We start from the raw sequence: 22,005 nt of genomic DNA, 5'->3' as shown, positions 1-22,005 counted from the left end.
AACCACTGTGGCTGCTGACTTGGGAGTCAAAAATTCATTTGGGGAAACAGTTTGCTCAAGTCTTCTACGTTCTTCAGTGTATGTATTGAAGGTGTATGTCAAACTGCAGTATTCTTAAAGCCTTTCAACTAAGGTACCACATGTGGCCCTGTTCTGTCATCAAGGCTCTTTCAGGAATGGTTGATTTCATTTACTTCAGCCAGTTACATTTTGCATGTTACTTAATTGCACTTATTTTGAGTAGCCAATCTGAACAGATAGGTACATCATTTCTCACTCTCACTGTTGTTAATTATTTTTTCCCCAGAGGGCTGGATGTAAAAACATATGTGTGTGCTTATTCCTCTTCCCTGATTAAAGAACATCAATTAAGTTCTCCACCACACTCCCAGCCACAACCTGAACTAAATTGTTTCAAACCTCAGGGGCTGTCTTTGGGTGTAACTTGTATGTCTGTTGTTTTGTACTGTATATCATGCCTGAGGGTTTTTTTTTAGTCCACACCTCATTTGTTTGTGTACTTTACAGTTTATTCGTACAGTATTACTAACAAGTGGTCTCTTCTGTGCATGGTCACTACATCAGTCTGTGTATTTTCTGTACATACTCTTGTTCTCGCTCGGTATCCAGTTTTAAATGGTTACCTGACGACTTTCAGTATTTTCCTTTTATGCCAAATTGCATGTATATCAAAGGTATTGTTAAACTGATTACTTATTTTCATGTTGTAAACTTTTTTAAATCCTCCTTCTTCTTCTTTGCTTGTGGGCTGCAACTCCCACGTTCACTCGTATGTACACGAGTTGGCTTTTATGTGTATGACTGTTTTTTACCCCGCCATGTAGGCAGCCATACTCTGTTTTCGGGGGGGTGTGCATGCTGGGTATGTTCTTGTTTCCATAACCCACCGAACGGTGACATGGATTACAGGATCTTTAACGTGTGTATTAATTTGATCTTCTGATTGCACATACACATCAAGGGGGTTCAGGCACAAGCAGGTCTGCACATATGTTGACCTTGGAGATCAGAAAAATCTCAACCGTTTACCCAACAGGTGCCGTTACCAAGATTTGAACCCAGGACTCTCAGATTGAAAGTCCAACACTTCAACCACTCAGCTATTGCGCCTGTCTCTTTTTTTTTTTAATCCATATTAACAGCATATTCTATGGGGTTTTTGTTTGTTTGAATGTGTGGGTATGAATACAAAAGACCAGGAATTTTGAATTTGTCGCTGGTTTTGTTTGATATTAAAATCTAGTTCATGTCTGTTAAAAACATGATATGTGTTGAAAGAGCAAGTGGTGGAAAGATATGAGGGAGTTTGTTTATTTTTAAAACCTAGTGCACATATGTTTGTATTCAGATATATGTTGAAAGAGCAAGCTGTTGAAAGATACAAGCTCAAGGTTGTTGTTGCTTAATTTGTTTTGTTTTTTTTCTGTTAGTTCTTTGTTCATTGAACACTGTATTTTATTGTGTCTCCTGAATTAAAATGTTTAAAAATGTGTTGATGCTCATTGTTGGCTGGGTTAATCTTTAAATAGAGACTAGGTCTGCCATTCCCACCTTCCCAGTGCCAGTCACATCAGAAAACTGCAGTTTGATACAGTGATTCCAGCCCTCTCTTGTAGTTTCTGTCTCTACTCCTCTTTTCTCTCTCTCTCTCTCTCTCTCTCTCTCTCTCTCTCTCTCTCTTTCTTAATTGTGTTTATTCAGTTCAGTAAACTCCTGTTTGAAATAAATCTTTAGATTTTCTTTTACTCTTCTCAACAATGAGGACAAAAACAACAACAACAACAACAACAACAACAAAAAAACCCCAAAAAACCGCCTTTCTTTCACTCAGAAATTAAGATAGAATAAAAACTTGTGACTTGTCACACACTTCTTCTCTTGTCAAATGGTTGGGCAAAGGGGAAATGATCGATGTTGTATAAAAGGTAAAGAGTTGCTGAGAAGAGATATATATTCTTATTATGTGGAAGATGGTTGTGATGAAAAGTATTAGGGCAATGGGGGACAGCTTCCACAGAGCATTATTCATCCTGTTATAGTGTGTTCTCTTATGTCCTGAGTGTCCTGGTAGGCAGCTTGTACAGGAGAAGGATGAGGGCACAGAGAGGAAAAGGGAAATAATTAAGCTCTTCACTTGTTCTTCCTGTTACTGTCTTGCTGCAGTTAGGTGCAAAGGGCACTGCAGGAAGGTGGCAGAATGGATAAGATGCTTATCTCCCTAAGTTTGACTGGAAAATCAAACTTAGCATCTAGTCATTCAGATATGACAAACCAAGGTTCCATGTGCAGAATGCATTTGGCGTACTGAAAAAAAACCCACGGCAACTAGTTGGTTGTTCTCTGGTAAAATTATGTGGAAGAAATCCACTCTGATAGGTACACAAATATAATATATAACATGCATGCACTCAAGGCCTGAACAAGTGCGTTGAGTTATGCTGCTGGTCAGGCAATTGCTCAGCAGATGTGATGTAGTGTATAAGAATTTGTCCAAACGCAGTGACGCCTCCATGAGAAACTGAAACTGCAAAGGTACATCAGTGAAACAACCTGTTTGGCTGACATGGCAAACAAACAGAAGACATCCATCGCATACTTCAGATGTACCTGTATCAGGACAGTACTTTGTACGATTTTCTTGTTGTTCTGTTCATCTTATAGCTGTGTTGTAGTGACATGTTTGAAATAGAGTTTTGGAAAACAACAAAAGACTGACCACAACTAAAAGCAAAGAATAGTTGAGCACATAAAGAAAATATGCACATGGGTTTCATTGTATAAATAATAAGTATCATTTCATTTTGACATCACTGGATATTTATGTTGTCACCATCAGTCTTCTAACATGTCTCATTAAAATCAGTGGTTAAAAAATTGCTCTGGCAGTGTGTTTTTCTGTGTAACAGATTGTTGCATGCATAGAAAGAGAGGAGTGCTGTTTGAGGTCTTTATAGAATGTTTTAGTGTGTGTGTGTGTGTGTGTGTTGTATGTGTGTGTGCATGTGTGGTGTGTGAGTGAATCAGATAATATCACCATTGAACACTGGTCACAAATGCACACTCGCAGTTTCAAAAGCACAGCATCACTCTCATTCCTTACACTGCCAGCCTGTCACTGCACGTGCACATGGTTCAAGTCACACACATACCCACAAGCTTGATCACATGTCAGCCAGCACACACTGGAGCACTGATAATGTATGCATCGGTCCAGTAAGACTGAGCTGGTTCTGGCAAATTTATCTTTCAGTTGTCCATGACCAAACTGTGTGTCAACCCTCTGTATGTCTGTCATACGCCATACAAGTTAACTTACTCAGTACGGCCATTCCTCTCTTCTCCTCTACACAGACCCCTCGGATGTCCAGTGGGTGTCTGAATGACCCAACCTTTAGCTTCCGTCGTCAGAATTGTGGTATTCTTTGTCAACATTCACGTCTTCAGTATAAGAGCCTTCCGCTTGCAATATTTTGATGATGGTGATTGGGTTTTAACGCTGTTAACGCCGTCTCTTTCGCCGTTCGTATGGAGAGAGTTAAAGCCCGAGTGCTTCTGGACACACGTACACACACGCACGCATCTCCGTACAAAGTCAGTTGAACTCAATACGTGATCAACGTTTATTTCAGTGTCCAGTGACAAATTCTGCTAGTGGAGGGAGAGAGAGATACGGATAATTTACTCATGTATAGGCCATTGCCCCTCATGAAGGAGTGCAAACACGTGAACAGAAGAAAGAGAAACACCCGTAGGTGCTGGGGAGGACCCAGAGAAGCACTGTCCTGCACCACCCTTGGAGGCCTGTGCTGTGTCCACTTTGCACCATTAAGAGTGCAAACACGTGAACACATAACAAAACAACAAATGATTCGTGGTCATGTCAACAAGAAACAAACTTAGTTCATAAGAGAGAGAGGGGGGTGAGTTCAGCGACTGTTTCATTGCTCAGGGAGAGAGACAAAGAGCGAATCGGAGAAAACGCTTAAGACTCATGAACTCAGCTCAGCACGTTATCCAGGTTTATTTATTGTGTGAAGAGACAACTTGGATATTCCAAGAGAGTAGACACACACACACACACACACACACACACACTGCTCAGTCGAGAGAGACTGAGGGAGAGATACGTAAGATGAATTCGTGAGACGGAAGAGCACGTGAAAAATGTTTATTAAATTTTCATTGTGAGCAGGAATGAGAGTGAGCAAAGACAGATCGAGAGAGATCAGTTTCAGTTTCAGTAGCTCAAGGAGGCGTCATTGCGTTCGGACAAATCCATATACGCTACACCACATCTGCCAAGCAGATGCCTGACCAGCAGCGTAACCCAACGCGCTTAGTCAGGCCTTGAGAGAGCCTTTCTGGACTGACTGAATCTCTGGACACACACACACACACACACACAAACACACACCGTCACACACATTTCATTGGTCAGTGAAATCAACAGGTTTATTTTGAGAGAGAGAGAGAGAGAGAGAAACTGACGACACCGCCGGACACAGCGGACACACTTACAGAGGCGCGCTCGCGCTGACACACACACACACACACACACAGTGACACACACACAGAGAAACTGCTGACGCTTGTATTGACACTGGACGCGGGACACAGCGGACACACCACGGTGGCGCGCTCGCACTTACACACACCTACACTCACACCCACTGACCCCACCCCCTCCCCTCACCTTGACGCCCCACCCCCACCCCCCTGGCCCCCCTCCCCACAAACACACCGTCTGACACGCCTTTCACTCCGCTTAACATGGAAAGGTAGTGCATTCCAATATGGCACAATTCTGTTGCTGCGGAAGCTAATATTTTGCAGTTGGTGTTCCTCAGTTGATGATGTGAAGAAGACTGAGGTGGAAGTGAAGGTGGCGTCATTCCACTGCTGTTCATCGTCATTCCACTGCCGTTCAGGGGAATTGGGGCCGGGGTGGGAGGGACAGAAGCCGCGGGGTAGCGGGATAGGGGATTGGGGTCAGTGTCGGGGAGGTGGGGGTGCCGTGGGTGGGGGAGGTGGCGTAGGGGCCGGTATTACGTGGGGGGTAGGCTAGCTGGAACTGAAGTAGTGTTTACTGCTTGGGCCGGACCCTTGACACAAAAGCGTCACTGAGTCGGTGGCATTCCTTGTTATGTCAGTGAAAGTTTGTTTGTTTGTTTTTTTTTTTTTGTTTTTTTAAAGGGTCTCTTTGTCTAATCTGTCAATATTATTTATTTTATATGTTTTTATTAAATCCCCTCTAATTCTAAGAAATTTCAAAGATGGCATATTAAGTAATTTAAATCTTTACTGTTCATGTGTTTTATCCTACAATCCAACAACAAACATTGTTGCCCTTCTTTGAACTTTTTCAGCTGCACAAGATTGCTTTTTGTATAACGGGTACCAGATAACATTTCGATCTGTATTCGATGTGTGGTTTTACTATAGTGTCTAATCTAACAAAAGTGTCACTGTTCATAGTTATTAGAGAATGTCCTTTTGAAATCCCGAGTACTCTGCGTTTAACATTACATAATTAGTCAGTGTGTCTATCAAATTCCAAATTAGCATAAAAGAAACCCCCCCGGTCTTTTTCTTCTAAACATGTACTTAAATTCCTCTCTCCATCAGTGGAGACAAACACACACACACACACACACACACACACCCCTCATTGGTCAGTGAAATCAACAGGTCATCCACGTTTATTTTGAGAGAGAGAGAGAGAGAGAGAGAGAGAGAGAGAGAGAACACACACACACACACACACACACACACTGTGAAAGATGTGGATCCATAAAATTTTAATGAGACTGGCGCCACTGCACTAAAAATAGGTTCCACATTTTTTTTTTATTATGATGAATGAAACAAAGTTTCTTACAGAAATGTACTTGCGTACCCCGCCCAACAACAACAAACAAAAGAAGAAAATGAATAAACAAAATAAAATGGAAGAAGTGAAGATGAAGATTCGATCGGGACATAAAAAGGCCGAGAGGTCTAGGCAGATGACTTGCTAGTCCTATACTACTACTACTACTACACAGTGTCCCGAGAAACACGCGACACAGAACACATTATATTGGAATTCTCCCCCTTGGTGTGTACATACGCTTGACCAATCAAGCAGCGTGTGGCGGAATGACGACATTGTTATTGTTTGGTGAAGTTTCCACACACATCTGACAACCAGTTCGAAGCAGTTTGTTTAATCTGCTAACCAGGAACGTTGAGAAGCAGGCTTGAAGAGCTTGAATACAATGAAGGAAGCACAAGAAACGTACAAGTCGTTCAAGCAGCGGAAAAGTTTTGGTAGGTGACTGTTTTGGTTTCAGTCTGTCTCGATGAAGGTAAATTTTACTTGAACTTGACAGACTCAGTGTGTAGGCCTTCTGGCCATTTCACGGTCCATAAGCTCCTACTGTTACTGTGGCATGCGTGGGTAGTATAATGCCTACAAACTAACAGAGACAAATTGGATCGTAGACAGTTGAACTACCTTTCCAAAAAGCGTCGAGCCTGCTTTTGAACCTGTTGACTGATGGGGAGAAATTTTGATCAAGTTGTTTTCGCTTATTTTCATTTGATTCTCGTTTACTGTTAAAAACCTGTTCGTTTTGTCTCAACCTATCCCAATCATCGTTGTATTTTTTGTCGTTCGTGTTCTTGATGTTGTTTCAGTTCTATTGTCAAGAAGTACACATGCTGCAGGCATTTTACGAGGTTTTGTTTACAAACGAAATAAATAATTGATCATGTACTACCAGAATGCATTTGTGCGATGATGTAATTGTGAACATGATCTAAGTAGGCCAGATAATGAGATATAGAGTGGTCTCTGATAAAGAGCCAAGTGGCCTTTCTCACTTGAGCTGGCTTTAGAATAATGTGTCAGATTCACAGTGATGACAAATTAACCAGGTTCTTTATTACATGTCCCAATGTAAACAGTCAAAAGTCCAAATTTCTTATCAGAGAATACTCATTGTTTAATAATTGTTGTTGTTTTTAAAACACTCAAAGTCTTTACATGCATCTGGATCAGAACTAATACTGCTACTACTGTAGTACTAGTGTTAGTAGTCCTCTTTCAGGAAGTGTGTCAATTCAGTTCTGCAGTGTATACAAGCTTAATGGGGCTGAAATAGCTAACTGTTTTGGCAGTTTATGAAGCATTGGACTCGTTGTCCTCGGGTTTAAGGTTCAGATCTCCGTCGAGCCATTTTGGTCCAGGAGGATTTTTCCCCTGCAGTTAAGCATATTGGTTCTGAATCCATTCCCTGGAAGTCTTTTGAATGGGACTGTAAACCGAGCATAGAGAGCATTGGTGGCTTATACATGGCTATATTGCTCACCCTGCTGCTTGTGCTCGTCCACGGCAAGTCTGACTGGATAATATACCAGCCAACTTACTGGACTTGTGGAGCTGCCAGCCAGTTAAGCATGAAGATGGGCTGCTCAGGGATTTTGATTAACTGGCTTACCAGGCTAGGAATAAAGATTAATTTTTTCCATGTCTGTGAACACAGATAATCAGTAATTATTACATAACTGTGAACATCAGATATTTGAAACACATGGTCACAATGCTATGTTATGAACTGTTGGTATTATTAAACATTAAATAGTTTGTGAAAGCAGCTAGTTATTTCATGGTCACTGTGATACTGATGTGCTGTGACTACGTAGAGGCATTGTTTCAAGTAGGAGCATTGTTTCAGTGATTCATGCTGGAGAAGATTGATACTACTTTCTTCTACAGCCAACAGATTCCAAGTCAAAACTTATGTTGACTTCATTTTCTTTTTTTTTCTTCTGAATTATTATATGAGTATATTTATAATCATATATTTAAACAGTGCCATAACATTTTTAGTTTTCCATGATTCCATTATTATATTAGTTGTATATATTGTATACATGTGTACCAAATCATGTTGTTCTTCTGTGTGCATCATCTGATACTTAACATATTTGAAAAAAACAAACAAATAAAAAACAAAACAAAAAAAACAACAACAAAAAATCCCCTACACATTTCAGATCTTTGCTGCATGTACTATTGTGTTTCAAAATGCTTAAAAGAAATACATTAATCATGAAATGAAATGTTTTGAACTGAATATTTGGCATTTCCTTTTCTTTATATATATATATATATATATTACTAATATAGTTATGTCATTCGAGGTTTAAAATCTAAAATGATAAGAATGATAGTATAATGACTCATTGACTGTATACATAAAAAAGTCAGTAGCAATATTTTGATTTGTGTCATTATTCTGTTGGTTTGGATTCTGTTCAGTTTTTAATTTTACACAAATTGATTAATTATTATATGATGCTGCTGTTACCATGCCCTTTTGTTTTTTTTACTTTTCAGCCGTCCGCAAAGATGAGCTAGAGGGTATTAGACAGAAGTTTCCCTCAAAAATTCCAGTAAGTCAGAAAGTTTTCATTTTCTCATGTTTTCTTTCCAGGTCTTTTTCTTTATAGAACAACAACAATAAGAAGAAATACAATAACAAAAACAGCCACAAAAAACTATACTTATTGCCACTATTGTGGACAAAGTTGTACCACTCACTATAACTCCTTTTACAAGTATCAGTGCCACTGTCTCTATATGTTAGCCAGTTTAGTGTTTACTGAATCAGTGAATGCTACTGCTCCAATTGTGCAAGATTGCAGACTGTTGTTGATGCTACTGGTGTGTAGTAAAAAGGAAGAAAAACAAATAATAATGTCGGCTGTGCTGCGTTGTCAGCTGTGTCTATGCTATTGTTCTGGTATCACAGTTGACTAACAAAGCATGAAGAATGCACGTCCTGAGCATTCATTTTTGCCAACCTCATGCAGGGTTACTGTTGTTCTTATTGTGCCCACTGAGCACTAAACATGCAACCACAGGCTTACACACACACACACACACACACACACACACACACACACACACACACAGAGACACACACACACACACACACACACACACACACACACACACACACACACACACACACACACACACACACACCCCTTAAACCGCCTCCCCACACACACATTATTGCCTGCTGTTGGTATTACAAGTGTTTGCTTAAAAAAAGACAAAAAAGGACACAATTTTAGTGTCCCTGGCTTATCCCAGTTGTCTCCAAAGACTTATAACATATCAGTATGATATTTTTTTTTATAACATATCAATATGATATGAACATTGGGAGACATTAGTACACTCCAAGAAAAAGATGAGTCTGTCAGTGTCTCTTGGAACTTGTGTAATTTGTTCATGTGTAAGTGATTGGATGTGTTATATATATATATATCTATATATATCTATATATATATATATATATATATATGTGTGTGTGTGTGTTTGGACAGTGAGAGGGGGATAGAGTGTTGATTAATTAAACATGCTATGTTTGTTGTAACTGCAGGTGATAGTGGAGCGTTACCACAAGGAAAAGTCCCTGTCCCGGCTGGACAAAACCAAGTTCCTGGTGCCTCAGGAACTGACCATGTCCCAGTTCCTCACCATCATCAGGTATCTGTTGTTCAGTGTAACTTCTTCTTCTGCGTTCACTCGTATGCACACGAGTGGGCTTTTACGTGTATGACCGTTTTTACCCCGCCATGTAGGCAGCCATACTCCGTTTTCGGGGGTGTGCATGCTGGGTATGTTCTTGTTTCCATAACCCACCGAACGCTGACATGGATTACAGGATTTTTAACGTGCGTATTTGATCTTCTGCTTGCATATACACACAAAGGGGGTTCAGGCACTAGCAGGTCTGCACATATGTTGACCTGGGAGATCGTAAAAAATCTCCACCCTTTACCCACCAGGCGCCGTCACCGTGATTCGAACCCGGGACCCTTAGATTGACAGTCCAACGCTTTAACCACTCGGCTGTTGCGCCCGTCGTTCAGTGTAACACATTCTATCACCTGAGATAGAAACAGTTGGTTGTAAATGAGTGCAAGTCCTTTCCCAGTCTTCTTCCTTCTCTCCCTTAACTCTGTGTGAAGAAGGATTGGGGTGTCGCACAGAACTGTTCACCAGATTCTTCCAGGTCTGTTGGTTGTGTGTCACCATCCGAGTCTCTGCAAATGATTATCCTGTCCTAGTCAAACACCAGCTTTAGAATTTCTAATTTACAGATTTTCATTGAAATATGTATTCCCTTTTTTCCCCAGTAAAACAGTCACACAGGAAATTATTTGAATGAATCTGATGAATAAAATGTTCATCATTACAATTCCAGAAGCATACAGTCTCTTTTACTTATCTATGAATTAAATAAAAAGACTTTCCAAGTAACCAACAATATTAGCGTATTAGAAATCGTTTGCCCGAGACAGAAACGTTTATTTGGTCAATAAACCAAGTGGAACTCCATTCTCCGCTGATGCAGATTACTGTTCTGTTTCGTCAATTTGTGATTTCCTCATGAATTATACAGCTGTACACACGCATACACACTCTCATGGATACCCACACTTAGACTCATTGTTGTAATAACATATATAGCTCCTTGTCACACTCCTTTACACCGTCATTTAATGTCTCAGGTGAAACTAGATCTGCCATGGGAATAGGACTGGACTAGGAATATCCTGTGTGGATTACATACTCCTATATTTGCTAAATGGGGCAAAAAAGACGGGCGCAATAGCCGAGTGGTTAAAGCGTTGGACTGTCAATCTGAGGGTCCCGGGTTCGAATCACGGTGACAGCGCCTGGTGGGTAAAGGGTGGAGATTTTTACGATCTCCACATATGTGCAGACCTGCTAGTGCCTGAAACCCCTTCGTGTGTATATGCAAGCAGAAGATCAAATACGCACGTTAAAGATCCTGTAATCCATGTCAGCGTTCGGTGGGTTATGGAAACAAGAACATACCCAGCATGCACACCCCTGAAAACGGAGTATGGCTGCCTACATGGCGGGGTAAAAACGGTCATACACGTAAAAGCCCACTCGTGTGCATACGAGTGAACGCAGAAGAAGAAGAAGAAGGGGCAAAAAAACCCAGCTGAAGTGGTTGTATAAAAAAAAGTAAGTATTAATTTAGTGTGATATAAAGTGATTTTCCTTTTGACAACCTGCTGGACAGATAAGCAAATAAATTTGAAGCTGGTTCAAATTCAGTCTAACCAAGGCCTTAATACTGGTCGTCAGATTAAAAAAAAAAAAGAAGATTGTATTGAACCATATCTTTTGGTATCCAACTTGTCTGCACCAGAGGGGCACAGTAAACTTGAATGTTACTTTAAAAGTAATTCAAAGGTGGTGATATCCTAAGGGATGTCCGTATTTTCACAGATACTTATCGATTTCACCAGTTGAGCAGAGTAGTGGTTTCCATAGGACAGGGGATCAGACCCCTGCTGGAGTCTGCACCAGTGTGTCACAGTAACTAAGTAAGAGTGTCAGAGTAAATATACAGAGGAAATTTCCATACTCAGAGCCAAAAGTTGAACTTACACAGTATATTTTTATGGTTTCCACACAGTTTTCAGCACAACTGGTACAGGAAAGTGTTGGTTTGGTTTCGCTGTGAGTGAATGGATACATGTACCAATGTTATCTGGCTGCTATATGTATCCAGGATCAGAGAACCTGTCTTTTCCAATGAAGATTGGATGTGATTTTAGGGGGAAAAAATGCTCCTTTCCTTTCCTTTTTGCAACTTGTCAGAGGTAATTCAGCAGCCACCCACTAGTAAAATTCAGTTTCCGTTTCAAAAAGGTGTCAGTGCCTGCGAACTGATCCATATATGCTACAGTACATTCGCTATATATAAAAACAGAAAGAAAAGAAAAGAAAAATGCAGATGCTTAATGTTCACATAAATACAGAATGCTGATCAGGCCTTGAGAACCTGTTTGAGTAAAACATTAAAAAAATAAAAAAAAAGGATCCACCTGAAAATGCATGCCTACTGACACCAGTGTGCAAATACGCACACACATACTCTCAAAGTATGTTGGTAATGTTGCTTGCATCTGTGGTGCTCATGTAACAGCTGATCATTATACTAACTTGCCTTGTGTTAAAAGTCTCATATCCCTGACATGAAATCATCATTAGTGTTGACAATTTTCATTACACACACACACACACACATACACACACACACTCGCATACTCGTATGTGTATACAGTAATTTCTTTTTCCCCCATCGATTTTTTTCCTTACCTTCGTCTAATATCTCTTACAGTAAAAAGACGTTAAACTAAAGAATGAACACTCTTGAACACACACACACACACACACACACACACACACACACACACAAACTAAGCACAATGCACTGTGTGCAGGAACCGCATGTCACTGAGCTCCCACCAGTCCCTCTATCTGCTGGTCAACAACAAGTCTCTGTCCTCCATGTCTGCCACCATGGCCGAGATTTACCGTGACGACAAAGACCCCGATGGCTTTCTCTACATGACCTATGCCTCACAGGAAATGTTTGGGGCGTTGACAAGATAGGCCCTTTGGGAACGAACGTTTACTGGAGCATGTTGTGTCAAAGGAAAACAAGAGTGTGTGTGAACAGTGGAGGGTGAGTGATTGCTATGTTTTGAGATTTAATTGTGTGTTGACAATATTTGTTCAGTGTTGCACAGGGACAAACTGAGGTTCTTTTTCTTCTTTTTTTTTCTCTCTTTTTTTTTTTTGGTTGTTGTCTAAATTGGTATTTTATTATGTGATATTGATAGTATTAAGAAGCGAGGCAGGTTAACAACAGATGAATCATGTTTTGTTGTTTTTGAAAAAAAAGGTTTGTCTGAAAACATGTAAGTCATGAGAAGTGTTGTTGAATAGAGAATGTGTATTTCTGACCATCAACACCTGTTTCAGTGGCTTACACTACAGTTTTCTCTCAGATGAAGTCAGTGTTTGTGACTCTTCACCAAAACACTGAGTCTGATGTCAATACCAGGCCGAGTGGTTAAAGCGTTGGACTTTCAATCTGAGGGTCCCGGGTTCGAATCACGGTGACGGCGCCTGGTGGGTAAAGGGTGGAGATTTTTACGATCTCCCAGGTCAACATATGTGCAGACCTGCTAGTGCCTGAACCCCCTTCGTGTGTAAATGCATGCAGAAGATCAAATACGCACGTTAAAGATCCTGTAATCCATGTCAGCGTTCGGTGGGTTATGGAAACAAGAACATACCCAGCATGCACACCCCCGAAAGCGGAGTATGGCTGCCTACATGGCGGGGTAAAAACGGTCATGCACGTAAAAGCCCACTTGTTTACATGCGAGTGAACGTGGGAGTTGCAGCCCACGAACGCAGAAGAAGAAGAAGAAGAAGAAATGCTCTGTGTATTGGCACGAAACTTTTTCAAGTTAGGTAGTCGGGAGGCTACAGTTTCCTGACAAAGTGAGCAAGCAACAGACTGTTCTGGTGGATGGTACTGAAGAGTTGTACATCTCCAAGCAGAGTTTGCACGTCAAGTATTTGATTTTTCCTTCTTTTCTAAGGACATTGGATTATCAGTTCAGAATTTGTACTTAAACATGTTAACTTTACATGGGTGATAGATCATAGAATGAGAAAAGTAAAAAAAAAACCAACAACACCACCTTTAAAAATACCAAATACTGTAGTTTATGAATCAAGGAGAGAAGGTAGTAAATGTGAAGAGAATGCATGCTGTGCTTACATGTAGACTTTAATTTGAAGTCAGCATTGTAGGTGAGACAGCATTGCAAGGTTCCCTACCTTCTTGCACACTCCACCTTAATATCAGCCTGCCTTGTCCACTTTTACAAACACATGTGAATCAGTTAGTGAACTGCATTTTGAATGCATGTTGTTGTGTTTCGTCAGAACGTTTTTATACACAAGTATGAGGCAGTTTGTTTTGCAACAAATTATCTGATCCTGGTTAGGACTGCTTAGGTTATTGATTTAACAACAAAGGTGTTGATTGAATTTTTTCGCCTCGTAGTGCCTTCACGTTGTATTATTCTGTTGGTAAGTGTTCTTAAAATAAACATGCAGGAAATGATTGTTTGACCTGGCTTTTTGGATTTCCAGAAACATATGAAAAATGTGACAGTTTGTGTGACTACGGACATCTAATGCTTCACTGTGTTCATGTTTGTTGACTGGAGCATCCTTTCAAATGATTGGCATGTTATGTGATAATTACTAAAAGCAAGAATTTTCCAGATTTTTTGTTTTGTTCAAGGTCTTAGGATTAAAGAAATATTGTGTATATAATTTGCTGTATCCTTGGGATCAAAAGGCAAACTGGTTAGGTTTGCCAGTTATCCATCATGTTTCTGCAGATTTGAATGTTTTCTTTTGTAGACCCTTTTAGATTTTTGGTTTTCCTGGCAGAAGTATCAGTGTATTTGGTAATGTGGCCATGTGTGTTACTGGTACTGCTCTTTCACTGCTCTCAACCTCCATTTTGGCTGGGAAAATCAACTCCCCTCCACACTCCCCCCACCTCCCTCTCAGGGTTGTTGACACATGCTGTTTCCATGGACAGTTCCGACACAGCCGGTAAGTCACTAAGTGCTGCAGGGACGTCGCAAACCTCCCCCCTGCCTCCACTCAGTGCTCAATTTCCATCATGATTTTTTCTCTGACAGTTGGCATGCCTGACTGTTGGAAGTAACTGAATGTCTTGGTTGAATTTCTCTGGGATTGACATTTATTTATTGTTTTTTTTTTCAAATAGAAAATAAATGTTTCAAATATGTTGATAGCATTCCTCATGACAGCAAACAATATACTGGTTATTTCACTATGTTTTGAATTTTAGTGCAGCAGTCAATATGTTGTAATCATTTCTTTGATGATTTCAGTGACTATTAACGAACAATTGACTTTGTCTTGTTTGATTTAAAGCCATGTGCTTTGTTGTTGACATTGCAAGTGATGAATTTTTTTGGTCATAATTTGTGACATGATCATCACTGATTGTGGTAGATTTTCTTTCTTGCAAGGATCAAAGGTGGCAGGGTTCACTTTCTCACCAGTGTCTGAAACACAGTGTATGTAGCATATAGACTTGTGCACTTTGGACAGCTAATTTTTGGGGGTAAGCTTTTGGGTGAGGGGAATTCACAGGTTTCCATTTTCTTCTTCTTTTTCCACTTATTGTCTGTGACTGCATTAAATTTCTCTTCCTTGAAACGAGGGATGTCCGCCATGATAGACTAGTTGTCATCCCTGTCCAGAGCCTGTCGCGATGTCTGGTGATGAAGACTGGCCAGGATAGCAGTTTTTTTCATTTCATCCTTGTACAGCTTCATCTTTCCTGGAAGCCCCTTTCTCATCTTATTCCTTCCGCAGATCACTGAAAAGGACTGCCTTTGGTGAATGCATGTCCTGCATGCTTGCAGTGTGGCCAGTCCTATGTAGTTTAGGATGGGGAAGGTCGGACTTGGTGCTTGATGGGTGTGTTATGGACATTACCTTGTCACTTGACAAAGTCCATGTTGATGGAAGAACTCCAGCAGTTGTGTTCGCAAAGTTCTGAAGAGGTGCACACATCATGCAGCACCAGTCCACAGTGTTAGGCATTACTGTTCTCTCTTTGAGCTTGAATACTGCTGTAATTATTTTGGCCAATGTGGGAGAGTGCCTGAAGGAACTATGCACTGTTGTTCATGTTGTTCCGGACTGTGGCATCACTCGCCATGACTCCGCCCAGAGGGGTGTATGGAAGGTGTGTGACTTGGAAAGAAGCTGCTGAGTTGGTTTGAGCTTCACTATGTTTTTGTGAGGGACCATTGCCTTTTTTTATGTGACAGTGTGCCTTATTGGTATTGGATGGTTATCAGTTAAGTTACCTGTTGACACTGGGTTGTCTCATAGTCCTTTCAAATTATTGGAACTGTAGATTATTTTTTGAATTTGTTGTTGGATATTTTTGGTTTCATTATATGTGCATACTTATTGTAACTATACATGATTGGAGATGATATTATGATAGAATGCCCCAACATACAAAATCTTCAAAAAAGTTTGCTTTATAGTTATTTTCATCCAAAAATAAACTTTTGATTTTTGCAGCAGATAAAAAATTGGGATCGGGGTGTTTTTCAAAGTGAGATATTTCATGAAAGTGCGAACAACTACAAAAATATCTTTCATGATGGCTGCCGTCAAAAGAGGGCGCTAGCCAGGGGGACAAAGGGGAGGTTACCTACTTCCGGGAGGTTATCTGCCGTAGTACTTTCGTTTTCTCCGCATAGGCGGATAGTAGTTTGCACAGGACAGGAATGTTAGACCCCTGCCGGAGTCTGCACTAGTTGGGTCACGGTAAGTATGTTATTTAAACGTAATTTTAGATAGAAAATTTCCTTTCATGTTTATCAAGAAATTAACAAGTTTTAGACCCCGTTTTATTTCACATGTTAAAGAAGTTAGTGTGATTATAAAAAAAAGTTCCAACAGGATTGAAAAGGAACAATATATATATATATATATGTATCTTTTTTGTTCTTTTTATTTTTTAATCAGCTTTGATAAATTAAAATAGTTCCAACATAGGGGGATGATGTAAAAAAAACAACTTTCCATTGACTGTCTTCCAGTAACAGTTTTCTGACCATTCCTTTTTTCAGTTGTTATATTTCTGCCTTTGGGGTATCAATGTCTTAGTACTAATGTGTTTTGTGTTTAATCCAGATGTTCTCAGAAAATGTTTGTCACATCTTGTGTGTGTGTGTGTGTGTGACTTGTTTATATCACATTCTTGTATCTGAATAATTAGAACTCTTATTGTGAAGCACATAGAGGTTTACACAGCAACAGGAATGCAATGCTGGAAATGTTTCATTATCATCATTATCGTGAATTAAGATGCATGTCAGTGATAGTACTAGCCTGTGTTTGAAACATAAAATTCCCAGGTATATCCAGTGCAATCAAGATATTGTTCAAACATTTAACTAGATGTTGAATTTTTTTTTTTTTTTTTACTAGATGTTGATTTTTTTTTTCTTCTCCATTTAATCATGGACTTTATTTCAGTAGCATGATGGTCAATGTTAGACAAGAGTACATGTAATTGAACATTTATCACTGTTTCATCATCATGAACATTGTCTTTCTGTTTTCTATACACTTCCAGTGTTTGGTTCTCAGTAGGGTGATTTGGGTTGACTGGATGTATCCCTGTGGGGTGTGGGTTTGAGTTTTCTTTGAATGCATGTCGCCACTGTGACAGAATTGCTTGACTGAAAAGCCTAAAAAAAAAATCTTTTTAAAAATGTAGGCCAGTTATTTTTTGCTCTGTTTTGAAAATCTTTTTTCTACTTTTGCGACTGATTATATTAACTGTGAACACAGACAGGTTTCATTTGTAAGCTGTGGATGCATGGGTATGTCGTAGCTAGTTTCTTCACTAATTACTACGGTGAAAACCAGTTATGCAAGCCAGGGAAATAATACAATCCCTTGAGTATATGTCAGTGATTAATAGTGTTGTCAATTGATATCATTGTGTGTATTCAAATTTAAAGGACGTATGACCACCTTCCCTGTGCATTGTAACCTTTTCAATTTTCATCAGACATGTCCGTTGTTTCAGACCATTGTTTCAGACCAGTCTATCTGTTTGGACCAACAACTGATTTTGTTTTCAGTGTCATGGTTGACCAAGTCCTGCTGATTTGCTGGAGAGCAAGTGGTAGAAGATTCTGCCTTGGACCAGTCCATTGATCATTCTTTTTTTTCTTTGAGTTCATAAGCAACACACTATGGGCAACATCCAACGAAGAGTGTCATGAATTGATCCAGGTCCTGCTGTAGAATTGGGTGGGGAATGGAGCATTAGTCAGCCAGCCACATCATTTTCGGATCCTCTCAAAGAGGGACATCTCTGTAATGTGGTGGGTTGTTTGGTTCTTTTAACCACAGGGGCAAGTTGGTGACCGAATCAGGTTGTAACGTTTGGTCCATGTCAGTTTGAACATAATGTGACCAGTGTCAAGCCTTTGGTCTATGTCACCACTGCACTGACTCCTATCTGGACAAGAGGGGATGGTCAGAATCTTTCACTGTCCTTGGCTTCAGGACTGACCCCCCCCACACCCCCCCCCACTTCAGTGGCTCATCTGCTCTCTCAGTTCCAGTCATTCCACGATGAGCTGCCATCCACAGGAGGGTTACCCTTCTGGTGTTTCTGCCCTGCTGCTGAGGCTTAGCCAGGTGGGTGGGGGTGTTTGTCATCCTCATCCTCTGGGCCAGTTGGGCAGAGAGGAGGGGTGTGTGTGGAAGGGGGTCGGTGGGGTTGGAGGTGGGGGGGGGGGAGGGGTGAGATGATCATGAATTGACAGCTCCAGTGGTTGTTTAGCTGAGTGATAAGAACATTCCGAATGTGAAAATTCAACATTAACTAGATGTCTACAATTACCAGAACATGTCATGTGACCTGGCATTAAAGGGGATTCATCCTGGAACAATCACCTCAGTTGCCAGGCATTCACTGTTCTTTTTGTGACATGTATTGTTTTTATTGGCTGTGTGAAAAATCTACACAGGTTGTGGTCTTTGGTGCAAAGTTTTCATTAATCTACAATGACTAAAAGTGATCAGCTATACTGTTTTAGTATCTTCATGTTTAAAATAATTCACACATAATAAACCAATTACAATGACTAAAAGCAATCTGCAGAACTGTTTTAGTATTTTAATGATTGAGATACATCCACACAGAATAAACCAGTGAAACCGAGAATGATGAGGTCCAGGTTTTATTCAACAAATGGGCATCAATGGAAAAAAAAAAAGAAAAGAAAAAAAGTAATTACAGTACATTACATATGATTTCTAATTGTTGTTTATCATTTTCTTCTAACAGGCTATCCAGAATTAGAACAAGATTATTTTATTGAAAGCCATGTGTTTTAACAGAAAGAACTGTGGCTGGAAAACAGTGTGAGCTGTATGAAATGATTTAATAAAATCTAGCTGCATAAAAAAGTTCTGTTTTACTCTAACATTATTCATTTTGGCTACGTTACAGTCTAAATAAATTTGTGGAATGTTTAGAAAGAGGAAATTCCAATACACTAGCTACCTCGCTGATTTTCTAAAGTTGGTATCATCTGTTAACAAAATCTAAGTCTTCCTTAAGACCGATTTTTATTAATCAAATATAAAATTTTCAAGATTTTTCACTCATATTTTGTCAGCATCTTTGGTTGTTGTTTTTTGTTTTTTTTTTTTTTGTCAGTTATTAATTTTTTTTGTTAACATAAACCCTCAGGGGAGTTCAATTGGTAAATGTTTAGTGGCTGAATCAATGACTGCCTTGCTATGATATTTTTTGTGTGCTTTATTCACTCTTGATTTTTTTCTGTGTTCTTAAAGTCCCCCATCAACTGAAACGAAGAGGTGTTGGAAAATGATTCACAGTGCTTTTCGGATGTACAGTGATGCATTTTTAGAATACCTGTTGATTTCCTTTTTTGATTAAAAATAAATAAATAAATAAAACAGGTGTTGACTAATTTGTTCCCAGAATTATGTGTGGTGTGAATACATGTTGACTTGTGTGGAGACCAAGAAAGACCGGCAAAGAGGATGGAATATAGGAAAGACAGTGATTACTTCAAATCAAGATGCACAGACTTTATTATTTCTTTTTTTTCTTCTTTTTTTTTTTTTAGTTGTTGCAAATATACAATTTATAGGTACATAAATGCATGTTACTCAAATACATACAGAAACACATGTCAAAGGTATAGAAATTCATGTTATTCTAACACACACAGTAATACACACTATCATAAACTAAACTAAGATATCAGAAAGACAGACCCCACCCCCAAAGTCTTTGAAGGCTGCTTTGACTACAGATGTTTTACTTAAAGTCAACAATTACTGTTCCAGTTTAATGAGTAAAAATTCATTTGGTATGTTGAGTAGTTCTTCTGTGTTCAGGGGCAGCAACTCCATATCCAAACAAATGCTGACATGGGATACAGGACCTTTGACAAACGCATTTGATCTTCTGCATGCATGTGTGAAGGTGGTTCTCCCTTAACCCACCAGATGCTTTGACTGGGATTTGAACCCAGGACTTTCAGACTGAAATTCCAACACTTTAACCTCTTGGCCATTGTGCCCATCATGTGCTGAGCACAAACTTTCCAAAGCACTGCAGCCACAACCTGTGAAACCAGCACTGTTCACTGGAGCTTTAGACATGACCAGTTCAAGGCATCCAGTACTGCTAAGCACAGGGTCTGCACAGAAATGCTTCTCCACTTCCATCCAACGCCTTTACAGCAGTAACAAGTAATGGATGGATTATTACTTTTCATGCAGTACATTTCACTCAAATGACTGGTGTATACAAAAACTCCTTTATGCCGCATGAAAAATGAAACGCTGACACGCAAAGAGAGGAATGTGGATTGGATGAAAACAGGAGCTCTGATTTCGTGTTGTTCCCTCCCCACCCCAGAGATGCATAAACATGTTGAAACTATACATGATGTGAATGTGTTTAATAAGATTTGTCAGGGATGTGTGATTACAATTGGCAATGATCTTGTACATAGGGATGTGAGATTACAATTGGCAATGATCTTGTACACAGGGATGCGTGATTACAATTGGCAATGATTTTGTACTCGGGGACGTGTGATTACAACTGGCAATGATCCTGTGCACGAAGCACAAAACTACAATAGGCAGTATCAGTCAATGATGTCATCGCCTTACTTATGACTGCACACATATCGATATCACAGACTAACTGGTCTCCCTCCCTCCTCCAACAAAAAGAAATATGGAATGGGAGGGAGGCGTACATAACAAGAAGCAATTTGTGTTCATACTTTAAAACACATCAGCCGTTCTATGTACTGTATATTCACATTAAGCCATAGATTATATGTATTGTACATTAAGTCAAATACACACCCTGTCTTGACCATGTCACCTTGTGGGTGACAATGATTAATATCAAACCCCAATATCAGAATCAACTCATGTTGCTTACTTTCTATTTCACTTCCGTTTCACAAAAAAAAGTCAAGGAAGGGAATAAAATGCTTTTGTGCCCTTGAAAATGAGAAACTCAGATTTAAAGTCTGGCATGTCCACAAACTCTACATGGGTATAAATACTGAAAACAAAAGTGTTCTACACTTGTCTATCTTTACTTTGTAACAATTGTAGACAACAGCAGGTACTCATGTGTCTAAAACAACCTTGACTGGGCCATGTCAGAAATTATTGTTTTCAGACACATCAATTTCTGACACGTCACTCTCCGACCCGCCCTCTGCGGAAGGCATCGTGACAGACACCCGAAGGCTCGACGATCGCACGTTTCTCTCGGATTCCGTATCCTCAAAGGAGTATCTCAGTCCCAAAGAACGCCCGCTTCCAGACAGACGGTCAGAGCTGCCGGCCGTGGAGGTGAACCCATCGTCAGAGCGATAACTGCGGCGTGTCATCTCGTAGGTCCCCGTCAGGTCAAACTCCACCGACTTCTTTGTGGACCCTTGACGCCCGCTGCTGCCCATACTTTTGGTCATGTAGGGCCCTGACTGCAGCAGTGCCTCAGTGTTGAGCTGATCTGGGGTCAGGGTTCGTGTCCCAAACTCTGTTGGTGGACCTGTTCTGTCCGAATCTGTGGAGCAGATGGAAAAAAAACAAAACAGGTATGACTGAATCAATAGTAATGGCATTTAGTAACATACTACACAGTGAAGAAACTGAACAATTTAATCTCACCCTCATCCGTGTTTGTGTGCATTTGAAAATTGCATACACATGGAACTGTCAAGCAACATGTTTTTCTTCATTTGAGCATTTGACTTATGCATCCTTAAATCAAGGTAATTGTTTATCCACTATTTCGCCCCTTGAAAAGGTGACAGCATTATTAGTTGTTTAGTGTGTGCAAACATCACTGCAATGAAAAATCCATTCCTTGTTTGAACTTTTCCTTAAAAAAAACAAAGCGACCACCCAGATCCTCA

The 22,005-nt window shown here is 40.0% G+C and overlaps 2 protein-coding genes across 4 annotated transcripts in view; one reads left to right on the top strand and one right to left on the bottom strand.

Moving 5' to 3' along the window:
* The first annotated feature begins 6,160 nt into the window (after positions 1–6,160).
* On the top strand, positions 6,161–20,999 carry LOC143281226 (microtubule-associated protein 1 light chain 3 gamma-like). The gene is made up of 4 exons (XM_076586315.1): positions 6,161–6,330; positions 8,405–8,460; positions 9,459–9,565; positions 12,349–20,999. Exons 1-4 carry the CDS (start codon positions 6,279–6,281, stop codon positions 12,518–12,520), a joined length of 387 nt encoding a protein of 128 aa, XP_076442430.1. The 5' UTR covers positions 6,161–6,278; the 3' UTR covers positions 12,521–20,999.
* The window catches only part of LOC143281225 (uncharacterized), a 127,606-nt gene continuing 118,412 nt past the window's right edge, over positions 12,812–22,005 (bottom strand). For all 3 annotated transcript variants that reach the window (XM_076586312.1, XM_076586313.1, XM_076586314.1), the window contains one exon: positions 12,812–21,653. In XM_076586312.1, the coding sequence (XP_076442427.1) occupies positions 21,244–21,653 (410 nt within the window). In that variant the 3' untranslated portion in view covers positions 12,812–21,243. The remainder of the gene's footprint in view (positions 21,654–22,005) is intronic.

The sequence above is a fragment of the Babylonia areolata genome, chromosome 4, assembly GCF_041734735.1.
Source record: "Babylonia areolata isolate BAREFJ2019XMU chromosome 4, ASM4173473v1, whole genome shotgun sequence".
In the NCBI taxonomy this organism is placed as follows: Eukaryota; Metazoa; Mollusca; class Gastropoda; order Neogastropoda; family Buccinidae; genus Babylonia; species Babylonia areolata.
The sequence above is the reverse complement of the archived record's forward strand: the minus strand, read 5'-3'. Positions and strand labels throughout refer to the sequence as shown.